The sequence below is a fragment of the Artibeus jamaicensis genome, unplaced genomic scaffold, assembly GCF_021234435.1.
Source record: "Artibeus jamaicensis isolate MK-2021 breed Jamaican fruit bat unplaced genomic scaffold, CSHL_Jam_final contig_785, whole genome shotgun sequence".
Classification (NCBI taxonomy): Eukaryota; Metazoa; Chordata; class Mammalia; order Chiroptera; family Phyllostomidae; genus Artibeus; species Artibeus jamaicensis.
This window is the reverse complement of record NW_026521970.1, coordinates 14,690-32,507: the sequence shown is the minus strand read 5'-3', so window position 1 is coordinate 32,507 and position 17,818 is coordinate 14,690. Positions and strand designations below refer to the sequence as shown.

Below are 17,818 nucleotides of genomic sequence, written 5' to 3'. Positions count from 1 at the left end.
CGGACAAGATGGAGGTGTAGGTGGAAATACTGTACACAACCAAGTTTAAGGATAACAAAGATTTAGAAACAAAAACACAACCAAAACACATAAAATTGAACTTTACGGAAGTCTGACAATAATGAACCACTCATCCAGACTGGTAAGAGGGGCAGGGTCAGTGGCTGGTGAAGTGGGGTCACAGCAGGGAAAAACAGTGGCTGCTGGACTGACCCAGGTGCACAGGCAGCATTTGACAGATTCCAGATGTGGGGTGGTATCAGGCAGACCCAGTGAGGGTGCAAGGCAGCTGGCTGACCACGGTCACACATTCACATGCACATAAACCAGGTAAAAAAAATGGACAGCGAGACAAACCATGCAACCCAAGGCCCCAGTGCTGGGAAATAAAGCCTAAAAGCACTGATTGAAAAAACTTTCGGGGGTTGAGGTGCCAGGAGAGGCTCCCAGCCTCACAGGAGAGTTCATTGGAGAGACCCACAGGGTCCTAGAACGTACACAAGCCCACACGCCCCGGAAGCAGCACAAGAAGGGCCCAATTTGCCTGTGGGAAGCAGCAGAGGGGACTGAAATCTGAGACAGTGGAACAAACGCCATTTCTCCCTCTCTGACCCAACCCCCAGTCACAACCTAGGGACTGGGTTGACCCTCCCCGCACCATGAACACCTAAGCTTTCTCCCCTCATACATAACAGGTGCTTACACACCAAAACATTATGGCTCAAGCAGAAAAACAACTAAAAGCCCCAGAGCCAATATTTCTAAGTGACCAAGAGATAACCAACCCATCAGATACATAGTTCAAAACACTGGTGATCAGGATGCTCACAGAACTGGTTTAGTCACAAATTAGATGATAAAATGAAGGCTACACTAAGTGAAATGAAGCAAAATGCACAGGGAACCAATAGTGGTGGAAAGGAAACTGGGGCTCAAATCAATGGAGTGGACCAGGAGGAAGAAACATCCAATCAGAAAAGAATGAAGAAATAAGAATTCAGAAAAATGAGGAGAGGCTTAGGAACCTTCAGGACATCTTTAAACATTCCAGCATCTGAATTATAGGGGTACAAGAAGGGGAAGAGGAACAGCCACAAGTGGAAACCTTATTTGAACAAATAATAAAGGAGAACTTCCCCAATGTGCCAAAGGAAATAGACTTTCAGGAAATCCAGGAAGCTCAGAGAGTCCCAAAGAAGTTGCACCCAAGGAGGAACACACCAAGGCACATCATAATTACATTACCCAAGATTAAGGATAAGGAGAGAATCTTAAAAGCAAGAGAAAAAGAGACAGTTACCTACAAAGGAGTTCCCATCACACTGTCAGCTGATTTCTCAAAAGAGACCTGACAGGTAAGAAGGGGCTGGAAAGAAGTATTCCAAGTCATGAAAGGCAAGGACCTACATCCAAGATTGCTCTATCCAGCAAAACTTTCATTTAGAATGGAAGGGCAGATAAAGTGCTTCTCAGATAAGATCAAGTTCAAGGAGTTCATCATCACCAAGCCCTTATTATATGAAATGTTAAAGGGACTTATCTAAGAAAAAGAAGATAAAAAATATGAACAGTGAAAGGACAGCAAACTCACAGTTACTAACAGCCACACCTAAAACAAGCAAACTAAGAGGACAGCTAGATCAGGAGCAGAACCATAGAAATGGAGATCACATGGAGGGTTAGCAACAGAGGAGTGGGAGGAAGAGAGAGGAAGATAAGGTACAGAGAATAAGTAGCATAGACAGTAGGTAGGAAATAGACAGGGGGAGGGCAAGAATGGTATGGGAAATGTAGATGGTAAAGAACTTGTGACGTGTGGACATGAACTAAAGGAGGGGAATGGGGGGAGGGGTGTGCAGGGTGGGGGGAATTAGGACAACTGTAATGGCATAATCAATAAAATATATTTTAAAAAAACAGAAAGGTGTTTAAAAACAGATGTCAGTAGCTTCCTGGAGCTCTCTGCTTCTAAGTGTGACATCTAAGTTACCTCTATTGCTTCTTACTTAGGTGTATTTGTGATTAGTGACACATAGCAAAAAGACCTGTGAAGATAGGAGCTCCACAGATAAAAATGTTTTGGTTCAGTTAATGTGTTCAGTACTATAGAGATATCAATCAATCAATTAATAGGCAAAGTCACTATTGTGGGGTGTTGACAGACTTTCCCATTGGAAGTTATCAAGATAGGCATTGGGCTAGGCTTCTCATTTCTTTCTCTTTTAGGAGGAAACAAACACCTCTTTTACTTGTGGGGTTTTTCAGTTTCTTTATTATGAGTTGATGAGATTGTATCATTCAGTGTTTTGTGATTCTTCACCTTTACAATTACATATTTTAAATAATTACATACATTTAAAGGGATATTTTATAATACTATCTTTTAATACTGCAAAGGGATATAATAAAATATAGTATACATTTTTAAAGTTAATAGGCATGTTTTTTTACAAAATAAAGAATGAGAGCCATACATTTTAATCATTCCATTACCCAGGTTTGTTAGAAGGGAAATTTCAGTGAAATAATTTATGGATGTTATTTGCCTTTTAATTAATATGCAGTATAAGCATGGTTTAGAATATTATCTTCCAGAACTTAAGGGAGGGAAGGGGAAGGGAACTAACACTTGCTGAATGCCTACCATAAGCCAGGCTCTGTGCTGAGTATTAAATGAGATAATGTATCTCATTTTGCAGATGAGGAAACTGAACTTGCCCCAAGTCACATGGCTGGTAAGTGGCAGAGCTGCACCAGAACTCAGACTCCAAATCCCATGTTTTTTTCTTCTGTACTGTGTTTAAAGCTCACACAGAGAGGTATGCAGTTAATTACCAGAACTGGAGAGTTCTAAGAATTTTCTTTTCTCATGAAATATTTGATACCAAACCTAAAACATATTTTTATGTCAGGAGTTAGATGGTTGGAAACCCTATAGAGTAATTAGAACTCCTCTGCTTCTAAAATGCCAAGTTATTTGAGTAGCACCAAAGGGGGGAAGGCTTAGAAAATAATGCCTTCTATCAAGAAAGGCCAGTTTGAATAAATACATAGCATATTTCAGGACTTTCCATGTCTTAGTGTTACAGACTTAGCTTTGATAATGGCTAATGATAGTTTTATAATAATAAGACTGCTTACTTGAGGTATTCCAGTTGACAGTGGGCTTGTGCAAAACCCTGGGAAGTTCAACATTTTCCTCCCTGGTGCACAAGTAAGCCTACCAGCCACCCATTATATGACAAGTGTTGCTGGGTTCTAGGGGATTACATGCAAGGCACAAAAGGTACTGCAGCTTGTCTAAAACTTTTGCTACCTCAGAATAAAATTAAATTAGTGTATCTTTTTATTATCTTTCTTAGATCATGAGTTTAAACTCCCCACTGATGACCTATTTATTTTTAGGAATAATTTATACAGTGAAATTTTAGAATAAAAATAATTTTGGCACATTAGTAATCAGATGGAGCATGGCCTTTATTAGCATACCGGTGTAAGAATACGACATCCAAGAATGCAGGATGCCCTTTGCACTGTGATGCCAGGTATCTCATCTGCGTTAAATTACCACTGAATTTTTGTATATAAACTTTTTATCACTTGTTTGACTAACAAAACTTTTAACACTTGGATGTCCTTAAAATAAGACCTTCTCTTTGCCCATATCTTTTTAATGTATTAACTAATAAGATCATTTGACTCTATGAAATTTATCCATTGATATTTATTCAGTGACCATTAGAAGTATACCATCACTGGAGAGTTATACTAATTTCATCTAATTTATACTAATTCATATTTCTGGCTTGAACCAGTGAGCTGCAATGTGATTTTTGTTGAGAGAGATAAAATGAATACATAGTATGTCTGAAAAATCATAATAAAACCTAGTTTGTTAGCTAAGATTTGAGGACTAATACATCCATATATATTATCCTTTCCAAAACACCATGTTAGGGTATTTTTTCCTAAGCTATTGCTCAAAATGTTTTAAGTATGCCTGTTTTGGAATTGCCATGATCCTTCACAGTGCCATGTTTGGTCTTTGTAAGGTGGCTTCAGTTTTGGAAACAGGCAAGAATTTAGAGCCTTTTCTGTTTCTAAGACCAATAAACTTAAAATATATATATATTTTTATTTACTTATTTTTAGAGAGAGGAGAAGGGAGGGAGAAAGAGAGGGAGCGAAACACTGATGTGGAAAGAAGAAACATCAATTGGTTGCCTCTGGTGCACCCCCAACTGGGGATCTGGCCTGCAACCCAGGCGTGTGCCCCGAATCCAAGCGGCGACCTTTTGGTTTGCTGAAGGATGCCCAACCAACGGAGCCACGCTAGTCAGGGCTGAACTTCCTTTTTCATCTGTGAAATATTCCTGCCTTCCCTTTTAACCTTCTTAAAAATATATTTTATCTATTTATTTTTAGAGAGAGGGGAAGGGAAAGAGTGGGAGAGAAACATTAATGTGTGGTTGCCTCTCATGTGTCCCCTACTGGGGACCTGGCCTGCAACCTAGGCATGTGCCCTGACTGGGAATTGAACCAGTGACCCTTTGCTTCACAGGCCCATTCTCAATCCACTGAGCTACACCAGCCAGGGCCCCTTTTGACTTTTTAATGAGTACTCTCCAACTAACTTTTGTATATTGTGTAAACATCCTGCTCTAACTTTACAGAGAAAAGCAGATATATACAAAACTAGAGAGATTAACGAACACTTCTGTGCCTTTGTATTATTTTATTGCACTTGTTTGTGAGCAATTTGGCAAGAACAACCCTAGACCAAGGCCTGCATCCCTGCTGCTTACATATGTCAACATGATGATGGGAAACTTCCCCTTGTCACTGCCATTGTTCCAGTTTTAGAAAGCCTTTGTCTCCTCCAGCTGCCCCATTGTTTCATCCTCATTACCCCATAACCTTCTTCCCTGATGTGGGTAAAGAGAACTGTTACTCCAGGCTCCAATCTGTCTCCTCTACAATATAACTTAAATACATATTTTTTCATCTTTTGTCCGCTAACAGTTTATAGCTGACTTTAAAATTCTTTTCTAAAATATTTCAAAGGTATAAAATTTTCTATGACATATACTGAGACATCTGTGTGTACAGTACTTTAAATTGTCACAGAAACAAATTTAGGTTTATTCCCAAGTTGGTGATCATCACTATATTTATCACAATTACAGCTGTGATAATTGTTTCATCACTCTTTCTTAAATTATGTGTAGAAGGAAGAAGCAGTACAGCCTTACAATCTTACGAAGACCTTTAAGTGGTTTTCTCCCAAAGCCATGTTTTTATTATTTTATTCTTTCATGTAATTCTTTAGTCCAGGGAGGATAAAATATGGCATTTACCTAAAAAGAAACATATAGATCAATTTTTCATTAACCCTTTAAACCACTTGGCTATTTTAAGAGATTATATTCCATTTACCTGAAAAAAAGCCTTTGCCTCCCTTTTGAGTAAAGTTTCATTTCTTAGTGAAGTATGGAAGTGATGTGTTTCATATTTGATTGGCATTTGCTTCAGACCAACTTTTATAGGGTTTTATCATTTTCAACCCATTTTCTTGCATTAAGTTCTGACAGAGCATGTATTTGGTCATAGCTCATCAGAATGTCACATGAACTCTGGACTGTATGTTCTCAAAGTTGAAACAGTGGTGGCAGGAACATGTTTCATCAATTTAACCCATCTGTCTTAAGGAAGCTGTTTATTGCAGTAGGTGGACTCATGCAAAATGTAAATTAGGACACCTGGAGGACTGTAGGATTCAATCTGAATTCTACAATAAATACTAAGTCTTTAACTATGATTATACTATAATTGGACAATATTTTTAAATGAATACTTAGGAATATATTATTATCCCAAGAAGACTAAGACAAAATTACTATTCTCTGTACAAACCAGTTTTAAGTAGAGCTTTGCTATTCTGTATGTTATTTTTTGCTCTTAGATGAAAATACAGTGAGCAAGTATTTGCCTTCCAGTACTTTTTCTGGCAATAGGATTTGCACTAAAGGATGTTAGGTGAGGGTATAAGCTATAGGAAAATCTAACTGGATGGAAGTGTTCTGTTTAATTAAAATTTCTGCAGTGGTGTGCTGGAACAAGCTCTCACTGATTTGCTAGAGCTAATTGTTAAACTTTCAGGATTTTTGTGAGCTGGTTGTTAAAATAGCTATTAAAAATTTAAAGATAAATTTAATAAGTTACTTAAAACATTAATATTCAAAATTTATCATTTTATAATTTTTAATCTATGCTCTTGCTGTCATTTACATCTGTTTCATCTGCATGCTGTGCCACTTCCTGTGTATGTCTTCCCAATTCTGCATTCACTGAAGTCATACTGGTAGCCTCCAATTGGCCATGGCGAAAGTGTTTACATCATGGAATCAACATGCTGCAGATCTCAGCTTGCTCCAGGAGAGCTGGTGTTTAAACCTTCATCAGCACACCACTGATTTTAGGCTCAACAAACTCTCAGTTGAAAAGCCTCTCTACTTTTAGCCTTTGATAAAAAAACTTACCCCAAAATGCATTAGGGCAATTTTCTTCCTTAAATGTCTAGAGCATGCTAAATATCATTGTTCCTAGTGCTGAAGCACTCTAATACCTACGATTCCTATAATGCTCAGAATAATCATCTTAAACGTTGGCAACATTACCCCTTAAGACATGAGATGTATGCTTTTCCAGGTCAATTTTATATAAAATACCAAGTTGTAAAATGTTTATATAAGCATGTAATATTTCATTGCAGCTGCCACTGGCGACATGCCAACCTACCAGATCCGAGCTCCTCCGACTGCTTTGCCTCAGGGAGTGGTGGTGGCTGCCTCCCCAGGAAGTTTGCACAGCCCCCAGCAACTCGCAGAAGAAGCCACACGCAAACGAGAGCTGAGGTTGATGAAAAACAGGTAAGATGGTTCACAAGAAATCAGCAACCACTTAGAGGACATATAATTTGTAACTGTGGGGCTTTTTAAAAATTACTTTTCCTAAGCTATTTCCCCAAGTTCAGTGTTAAGTGGCATTTTATCTGGGCTTGTGCTCTGCATGTGATGATAGACTGTCTGCTAGACATGCAACTATTTCATCAGCAGGAGGTACATCCCTAAGTGTTAGAAAGGTAATGTCTGTAAGATACATTAATTTTTTAAATGATGATGGGAGGACTTTATTACAAATAAAAATTTATTTTGTACTTGGCATTTACTTCATGAAATTAGGTGATAAGTATAATTTCCTAGTTTCTTTATAAGCAAAAAACTTTAAGTGTGAGTTAAGAATTTTCTAAGTTTTTTACATGTTTCCTTTTACTTACTTTTAACTGTTTTTTCCAGTTGTACCACAATTCATCTTTATCCTGATAAATTCTAGTCAAGTAAAAACACAAAACAACAGAATTAAAATTACCTATAACTGCACCACCTAGAGATACCCACTAATATTATAGTATATATACTTCCAACCTGCTGTCTCTCATTTTCTCACTTATTCTTGTACTGTCTCTCCGTAACTTTATTTTTTAAAGAGCAGTATATCATACTCTTTTCCAACATTTTTAAAATCTAGTTTGAGCCCTGGCCAGGTTTCTCAGCTGGTTGGAGTGTCATCCCATACACTAAAAGGTTGTGGGTGTGATCCCTAGTTAGAGCACATCTTAATGGAGGCAACAATTGATGTTTCTCTCTCACACCAATATTCATCCTCTCCTCCCTCTCCCTCTCTCTGCCTTCCTTCCTCTATCTCTAAAATCAATAAACATATCCTCTGGCGAGGATTTAAAATAAATACATAGATCTAATTTGCATATTATTTCTTGGTTTTCTTTTTTATTAAAGAGAATGGTACAAATGAATCTGATTTTTCAAAATGAACAGAATAAAAATAGTCTTTTCCCAGTAGTCTTGTCACCCTCTCCTAAGTCCTTGTTGCAGGAGAACCAAACATTTCAGATCGAATCATGTGTTTGCCTATGATCAGGAATACATGGTAGTAAATTTACCAGGTGTTAGCAACTGGATTAATGTAGAAATTGTGGTTTGTAAGACTCTCAAATTGAGGGAAAGATGGTGGCAATGTAGCTGGGAGCTGAGCCCACTTGCTCTTACAGCCAGCTGGGACACTTAGCCAATCTTCTGAAAAACAGAGTGAACAGCTACCAGAATCTCAGCTGATAAGAAGTTTAAAAACCAAAGTGTGCGGAGGATGCTTCGAAACGAAATGGGTAGTAGGGAGATTTTATAGGCCTAGAGGAAGGTACCTGGACCAGGTGCCGAAAGCATGCCTGCTGTGGGAACCTAGGAGGAGAGACCAGTCAGTGATGGCTGCGCAGCGGCTCCCTCCCCTCCCAAAGCGGGGAGTCCCAGACCGGCCCCATAAAGTTGTTGGGGGGGGTGGGGGGTGGCGGAGCAACAAGCTAAGTACAGCCAGCTGTGTACCAAGACTGGGGTGGCGGTTGCTGCCTGGGACATTGCCAGAGAATTTGAGGGATCCTGATGACACCTGGAGCCAAGAGAGGAGACGGGCTGCAACTGGCTGTGACCCACATAGACTCTGGACTTGCCAGAGGGTTGTGCTGTGTAGAAAGCCAGGCTGTGGCTCTGAGCAGCAATGGCACCCTGGAGACTTTTCAAAAGGGGAACTTAGCCGCACCTCACTGTGAAGGGACCTCGCATGCACAGCGGCCCAGCCAACAAAGAGGGAGGAGTATGGGTGCGATTTGCTCCCAGTCAGTGTACTTCACTGACTGATCAAAGGGGTGCAAAGTGAGGTGACTTGTTGGTGCCGGCTGAGCTCAAATTCGCACGGTGCAGAGGGCGGGATGCACAGTACTCTGAGGGCCTGGGCTGGAAACTCGGCGCCAGTGATTACAGTAGCCCAGACTGAGCCCCAGTCCTAGAGGAACCCACAGGAAAGGAAAAAACGGAGCCCAACCTCCTCTGCCTGCAGGGCTTTCTCTTTCGAAAGACTTTCTGTTTTCTCCAGAGTGAGACAGTAGCACCTGGGGTTGAGAGAAAACCACAGACAAATCCAGAAAGAAGTCAGAAGGGGAACACCAACAGCTGAGACAGATTTCACTTTGCTATCCTTCAGAACTTGCATGTTTTTTTCTTAATTTCCCTTTCTTCTTTCCATTTATTCAGTTTTTGTGCTTGTGTTTGTTTTTGATGATTTGTTTAGACTTTTTATTCTCCCTTTCATATTGCATTTTAATTTTTCTTCTTTCACTTCACTCGTATTCCAAATAACACACTATTCTTGGTCTTTCACTTTTTATTCTTTTTAATCAGATTATGTATTTCTTATCATACTATTGTTATTCCAAATTCCACACAGCACCGTTCCCTGGTCTTAATTCATTTAATTGTTTCCATGAGTTTTATCACTGTTGTTATAAACTTTATTTTTTCTCACACTATGCCAAGTTCCTATCCCTGACTCTCACTCTTTCTCTTCCATCTAACCTTGCACAAGTGCTCCTCTTTCTTAAGTCAGCTCACATTCTTTATCCCTTCTTATGACTCTTATTTCTATTCTACCTTTTATAAACAGTGGCTGGTTGAGCGAACTACCAGGGTTATTGGTGTTCTTCTCCAAAGGATCTCCTACTTATTTGTTTACTACTTGTATGTACTTTAAATCCCATAGAATGCTCTCGCACTGTCTCATTCCATTTTGACTTCCACCTGCCCCTAATCAGTTGAGGGAGAAATTTTATTTCATTGTTTCCTCTCTCCCTTTTTTTACCCACTCTCTCAACCTGATCTTTATTCCTTACTCCTATTAGTTTACTCCCCCCATCCTCACAAAACCATTTTTCTTTACTATAGATATCTCATATTCACTTTTCACTTTTCTACAACATTCTTATTACCGATCCACCTTTATTAAACTTGATTTAGCTGTAATTGATATGGACCCTGCTGTGGTTTTTCTGCAAATTGCTCTTGTTGGTCCAGTTTTACTCCAAACTTCCAATTTTACTCCAAACTTCACAGTATACTCTTCCCTCTTCTTACCCCATTTTTCTCATCACCCTTTTGTGTTTTATTTATGTTTTAAAATTTTTCTCTCCTTTTCTTCACCTCAGTTTATCCCAACTCTTAATCAACATTTCTCCCTTTTACCATGAAATAACATTTTCCCTTCTTTCCCTCATATTCCCTTTGACATACCATAGAATATCTGCAATCTCTCTTTACCTTTGTTAATCTTAGTCCTATTGCAATTGAAACTACAAATGTGGTAGGTAGTTCTTTTTCCTGGCATAGGTTTGGTCATGTGGTAATACTGCTTTGTTAACCAACACCTGTACAGCAACATATAAGACAAGGTGGAAGTTACAACTACCAGTAAACCCGCTGGAGGGGAGCACCCACCAACAAAGAAGCCACCAACAGGTAAAGCCCAGACCAACAAGGGAGCTCACACAAATGGAAGAAAGGGCAGCCCTAAAACATCCAGACAAGAATATCAAAGAGACCGTACCAATGAGTCCCACAGAACTCTTACCACAAAAGTTCACCCTTTGAAGATAGCTGGCAAGGCAGAGCACCCAGAATCACAGAAACAACAAAGACAGTCACCTAAAATGGGAAGACAAAAAAATAGAACCTGCAATTGAAAGGACTGGAAGATTCCCTAGTAAAGAGCTAAATGAAATTGAGGCAAGCAAACTATCACAAAGAATTCAAAAGAATGGTTATAAGAATGCATAAGGGACTTGTGGGAACTACTACAGCATTAAAAAGGAAATAGAAACTATAAACAAGAACCAGGAAGAAATGGAAAATACAATTTCCGAAATTAAAAAAAAAAAAACCACTATAAGGAATTAAAAGCAGGCTGGATGAAGCAGAGGACCAAATTTGGGAGCTGGAAGACAAGGTAGAAAGAAACACCCAGTTAGAGTAGCTGCACAAAAAAAAACCCCTCAAAAGTATGAAGATGGCTTAAGGGAACTCCAGGATAATGCAACAACATTCAAATCATAGGAATATCAGAAGCAGAAGAAAAGGCATAAGGGATAGAAACCCTGTTTGAAAAAACGACAGAAAACTTTGCAAACCTGGAGAGGGAAAAAACTACACAAGTGCAGGAGGCACAGAGAGTCCCGATCAACATGAACCCAAAGAGGCCTACTCCAAGACACAACATAATTAAAATGCCAAGTTTTAAAGACAAAAAGAGAATCTCAAAAGTAGCAAGGGAGAAACAAGAAGTAACATACAAAGGGGCTCCAATAAGGCTAGCAGCTGATTTCTCAACAGAAACACTCCAATCCTGGAGAGAATGGAAAGAAATATTCCAACTAATGAAGCAAAGGCCTGCAACCAAGACTACTCTACCCAGCAAGGCTCTCAATTAAAATGGAAGGCCAAAGAAGGAGTTTCCCAGACAAAAGAAGGCTGAATGAACACATCTCCACCAAACTAGCAATGCAAGATATTTTAAAGGGACTTCTATAAGAAGAGGAAGGAAAAGAGTGAGAGAGAGACACACACAGGTACAAAGTAGGTAAAATGAAAAAAGTACCTATCAATAATAACCTTAAATGTTAATGGATTAAATGCTGCAATCAAAAGACATAGGGTAGCTGCATGGATAAGAAATCATGACCCAGAGATGCAAATTAAAACCACAATGAGATACCACTTTACACCAGTCAGGATGGCTATAATAGACAAAGCAACAAACAACAAATGTTGGAGAGGGTGTGGGGAAAAGGGGACCTTAGTTCACTGTTGGTGGGATTGCAGACTGGTACAACCATTATGGAAAACAGTATGGAATTTTCTCAGAAAAATAAAAATTGACCTGCCTTTTGACCCAGCAATTCCACTGCTAGGATTATACCCCAAGAATCCTAAAACATCAATTTCAAAGAACCTATGCACCACAATGTTCATAGCAGCACAATTTACAATAGCCAAGAGTTGGAAGCAACCTAGGTGCCCATCAGTAAATGAATGGATCAAAAAATTGTGGTACATATACACCATGGAATTCTATGCAGCAGAGAGAAAGAAGGAGCTACTACCTTTTGCAACAACATGGATGGAACTGGAAAGCATTATGCTGAGTGAAATAGGCCAGGCATTGAAGGACAAATACCATATGATCTCACCTTTGACAGGAAGCTAAAGAATAAAACAAACAAGCAAACAGAATAAAAACAAAGACGCTGAAATAGAGAACAAGTGGGCAGCGACCAGAGGGGAGAGGGAAGGGAACTTAAGGGGAAAAAGGGGGAGGGATTTTGAGGAACAAGTATGAAAGACACAGAGATGAGGACTGGGGGGGGAGTGGGAGGGAGGGGGGAGACCGGGCGGGGGGGTGGGGTGGGATGGGAGAAATAGATTTTAAAAAATGTACTTGAAAAGTAACTAAATAAAATTTAATATTAAAAAAAAAAGAAAGAAATCATGACCCACACATATGCTGCCTACAAGAGACCTACCTCAGAACAAAAGACCTACACAGACTGAAAGTGAAGGGCTAGAAAAAAATACTCCAAGCAAATGGACAGGGAAAAACCCTGGGGTAGCAGTACTCATATCAGACAAAATAGACTTCAAAACAAAGACCAGAAAAAGAGACACAGAAGGACACTTAAAAATACTCAAGGGAAGAATCCATCAGATCCATGAAGAAGACATAAACATTGTAAACATATGCACCCAAACAGGAGCACCCAAATACATAAGGAAAATATTGGAGGACTTCAAGAAAGATATAGACAGCAACACAATTATAGGAGGGGATTTTAACACCCCACTGTCAACAATGGACAGATCTTCCAAACAAAATATAAGCAAGGATATTGCAGCATTGAACAATGCCGTAGATCAAACAGACTGATATATATAGAACCTTTTGTCCCAATGAAGCAAAACACACATTCTTTTCAAATGCACATGGACCATTTCCAACAATAGACCATATGATAAGAGCACAAAACAAGCCTCAACAAATTCAAGAAAATTGAAATCATATCAAGCATTTTCTCAGACCATATGGGACTAAGACTAGAAACCAACCTCAAGGAAAAAAATCAGAAACACTCAAATTCATGGAGAATGAATAGCATGCTATTAAACAATGAATGGGGTAACAGTGAGATCAAGGAAGAAATAAAAAAGTTTCTGGAAACAAATGAAAATGAACTCACAACAGTCCAAAATTTATGAGGCACAACCAAGGAAGTTCTTAGATGGAAGTTCTAAGCAATACAAGCCCTACGTAAAAAAGAGAAACATTTTAAATAAACAACCTAAGCCTACATCCACAAGAACTAGAGGACAACAACAAAGACAGCCCAGAGTGAGTAGAAGGAAGAAAATAACCAAGATCAGAGCAATATTAAATGTCATAGAGATTAAAAGAACAATTCTAAGGATCGATAAATCCAAGAGCTGGGTTTTTGCAAAGATAAACAAATTGACAAGCCTTTACACAGACTCATCAAGAAAAAAATAGAGACAACCTAAATGAATAAAATCAGAAGTGAAAGAGGAGAGATTACAACTGACCTCAGATACACAAAGCATTGTAAGAAATTACTATGAATGACTATATGCCAAGAAATTCGAAAACCTAGGTGAAATGGACATGTTTCTAGAAAAAATAATCTTCCAAAACCAAATCAAGAAGCAGCAGAAAACCTGAACAGACTAATAACAGCTTTTGAAATCGAAGCAGTAATCAATAAACTCCCAGCACACAAAAGTCCTGGACCAGACAGTTCCACAGAAGAATTTTACAAAACATTTAAGGAAGAGCTAACTCTTATCCTTGTCAGACTATTCCCAAAAACCCAAGACAAGGGAAGCCTCCCCAACTCTTTTTATGAAGCCAGCATCATCCTAATCCCAAAACCAGATAAAGACACAACTAAAAAAGAAAATTACAAGCCAATGTTACTGATGAAAATAGATGCTAAAATCCTCAACAAAATATTGGCAAACTGGATACAGTAATACATTAAAAAGATCATACACCATGATCAAGTGGGATGCATACCAGGGATGAAAGGATGGTACAATAGTCGCAAATCAATAAATGTAATACATGACATAAAGAAAAGGAAAGACAAAAATCACGATCTTATCATTTATGATAAAAACTGAGCAAAGTGGGAGTAAAGGGTGCATACTTCAACATTAAAAAAAGGCCATATATGAGAAACCAATAGCCAACATCATACTCAAGAGGCAAAAATTAAAAGCTTTACCACTAAGATTAAGAATGAGAGAAGGGTGTCTGCTTTCACCACTTTTATTCAACCTAGTATTGGAAGTCTAGCCTCAGTATTAAGGCAAGAAAGGGAAATAAAAGACATCCAAATTGGAAAGGAGAAAGTAAAACTCATTGTTGGCAGATGACATGATAGTGTACATAAAAAACCCTAAAGACTCCACCAAAAAACTATTCGACCTAATAAGTGAATTTGGCAAAACAGCAGAATACAAAGTTGATATTCAGAAATCAAAGACATTTTTGTGCATCAACAATGAAATATCAGAAACAAAAATCATTTAAAAAAATCCCATTTGATATAGTAACAAGAAAAATAAAGTATCTAGGAATAAACCTAACCAAGGAAGTAAAAGACCTGTACTCAGAAAACTATACACACTCAAAAAAGAAATTAAGGAAGACACAAACAAATGGAAGCATGTACCATGTTTATGGATTGGAAGAATTAACATCATCAAAATGTCCATACTGCCCAAAGCAACTTATAGATTCAATGCAATCCTTATTAAAATACCAATGACATATTTTACAGACATAGAACAACCATTTCAAAAATTTATATGGAACCATAAATGACCCTGAATAGCCTCAGCAATTCTGAGAAACAAGAACAAAGTAGGAGGGATCACAATACCTGATACCAAGCTATATTACAAAGCCACTGTAATCAAAACAGTCTGGTACTGACATAAGAACAAACACATAGAACAATGTAATAGAGAGATCCCAAAAATAAACCCAAGTGTCTATGGCCAATTAATATTTGACAAAGGGGGCAGAAGCATAAGATGGAGTAAAAATAGCCTCTTCAACAAATGGTGTTGGGTGATCTGGACAGCTACATGCAAAAAAAAAAAGAAAGAAAGAAAGAAACTTGATCACCAACTCACACCATACACAAAAATAAATTCAAGGTGCATAAAAGACTTAAATATAAGTCATGACACCATAAGAGTCCTAAAGGAGGATATAGGCAGGAAAATTTCAGGTATTCCATGCAACAATATTTTCACTGAAATGTCCCCTAGAGTAAGGGACATGAAAGAATAAACAGTTGGAACTTCATCAAATTAAAAAGCTTCTGCAGAGCTAAAGAAAACATCAGCAAAATGAAAAGGGAACCAATTGTATAGGAAAATATAATTGTCAATGAAATCTCAGACATTTTGATCTGAGATTTGATCTCTAAAACATTTTAAAGAACTCACAGGGATTCCACACCAGAAAGACGAATAATCTAATTAAAAGATGGGCAAAGAACCTGAACAGACACTTCTCCCAGGAGGACGTACGGAGGGCCCAGGGACATAAGAAAGGATACTCAGCATCACTAGTCATCAGAGAGATGCAAATTAAAACCACAATGAGATAGCACCTCACACGGGTCAGAATGGTCATCATAAACAAATCAACTGTTGGGAACCACCCTACCTGGTTTCAGGAATTGTAACTACCCCCCATGGCTAAGGATGAGCGAGTAACCTCTGGAATGCCAGCCACAGGAGACAAAAGTTTGTCTCTGGTAGTGAATACTGCCTCAGTTTCCTCTCCCTGCCCCTAAAGCATGGTCAGAAGTCAGAGATGGGTAAGACCCCTCAGAGGAGGGGCAACCTAAGCCAGACTGGGTCACTTGGGAGGCCATCATAGAAGGACCCAGTGGGCTGGGACAAAGAGGGAGCAATGGACCCTAGCCCCCAGGCTATGTGACATAGCCTGAGTTCCCATGTCCTCTGGGAGAAACACTTCCTGGCTCTAATCCACTTAAGCCTAAAAACCTATGATGAGAAAGGCAGTGCAGCCCAGTGCTGGAAAGGGTGGGTTCCCTGGGTGATCAGGCCTAAGAAAGAATGTTAAAATCCTGTGAAACTTGCTTTGTTTAGAATGCTCTCATTTAAATGATAAGGGTCCAAGCAAGAAGTTTGTTCCTTAAAGTTTTATGGCTCATTAGCTATCTCACCCTGACTGAGAATAAGCCCTCATAGTTCTTTGAATGCTAGCTATTGTTTGATCCTTACCTGTATTCTTATGCAAATTAACCCAATAAAAGCCCCTTTAGCAGGGGGCTCTTGGCCCTTCTCCTTTGAGGGATCAACCACTCCCCCCGCCCAAGCAGATCATGTCTTGGTAGTGTTTACTTTCATTTGTGAGGGCTGGGAGGGGGGAACTTGTGGGAAAAGTTGACCCCACAATCAACAAATAACAAGTGTTGGAGAGGATGTGGAGAAAAGGGAACCCTCTCACACACTGTTGGTGGGAATACAGACTGGTACAGCCACTGTGGAAAACAGTATGGAATTTCCTCAAAAAAATAAAAAATAAAAAATGGAACTGCCTTTTGACCCAGTGATTCCACTGCTGGGATCATACCCTAAGAACCCTGAAACACCAATTGAAAAGAACTTATGCACCCCAGTGTTCAGAGCACTGTCATTTACAATAGCCAAGTGCTGGAAACAGCCTAAGTGCCCATCTGTAAATAAATGGATCAAAAAGCTGTGGTACATTTACACAATGGAATACTACACAGCAGAAAGAGGGAACTCCTGCCCTTCATGGCAGCATGGATGGAACTGGAGAATATTATGCTAAGTGAAATAAACCAGGTGGTAAAAGACAAATACCATATGATCTCTTATCAGTGGAACCTAAACAGCAAAACAAACAAGCAAGCAAAATATAACCAGAAACATTGTAATAAAGAACAAACTGACACTCATCAGAGGGGAGGAGGGAAAGTGATAATGGGGGGAAGGGGAAGGATCATCAAAGAACATGTATAAAGGACCCATGGACAAAAACAACAGGGGTTGGGGGAGGATTGAAAGGGGTACAGGTAGGGTGTGAGAGAATAATGGGAGGAAAATGGGGACAACTGTAACTGAACAATTAAAAAAAGACTCAAATCCAGAAATAAGTTCATCATTGTCCTTTGTAACTATGAAGCAGTTTATATTCAGTTTACTAATAGCCTTTTAAATGTCATAATTTGCTGTGTTACAGTACTTTGTTTTCTACTGTTCCCAGGCTTATTAGTTATCACAAATCACTAGATGGAGTTTTGTGCCCTGTGACAGATTACCGGCAACAGGACCATTAGATACGCACATCTGTATCAGTGGTTGTTCCAGGTTGTAAGTCCTGCTGGATTCATGTTTTGCATCATCAGCATTTTGCTCAGAAAGTCTAAAGGGGCTGAATGGGCAGGACTCACATAGTATCACAGTTGGTGTGTGCAGATCCTGTCATCAAAGGTCCTTAACTTGGATCAGATGGAGGATTGTGGATACTTTAAAACTGCACTTTCAGAGATCCCAGGAGCTCAAATATAACTGTCTCTCTGGTCACAGAACGTACATTGTGAAGTTCATTTTATAATGTAAAGTGTGATAATAATGCAGAATTGTTCATCGATGTCTTATTTTCCCAAAGAAAATAAAAAAGGAAGAACTAGGAGTTTAGTGTTGTTATCTCCCTGATGTCATTTTATACCTTTATTTTTAGATTAATAAAAAATGTCAGAACTACCAAAATGAAATAGATA

General features: G+C 38.9%; 1 protein-coding gene across 7 annotated transcripts in view; it reads left to right on the top strand.

Moving 5' to 3' along the window:
• LOC119038977 (cAMP-responsive element modulator) overlaps positions 1-17,818 on the top strand; it is a 61,761-nt gene that overhangs the window by 32,605 nt on the left and 11,338 nt on the right. For 4 of the 7 annotated variants that reach the window (XM_037131601.2, XM_037131600.2, XM_037131604.2 and 1 more), the window contains one exon: positions 6,773-6,929. In XM_037131601.2, the coding sequence (XP_036987496.2) occupies positions 6,773-6,929 (157 nt within the window). Of the gene's footprint in view, positions 1-2,699; positions 2,736-6,772; positions 6,930-17,818 lie in introns of all 7 variants that reach the window. The other 3 variants (XM_037131599.2, XM_037131603.2, XM_037131605.2) reach the window with 1 other exon arrangement.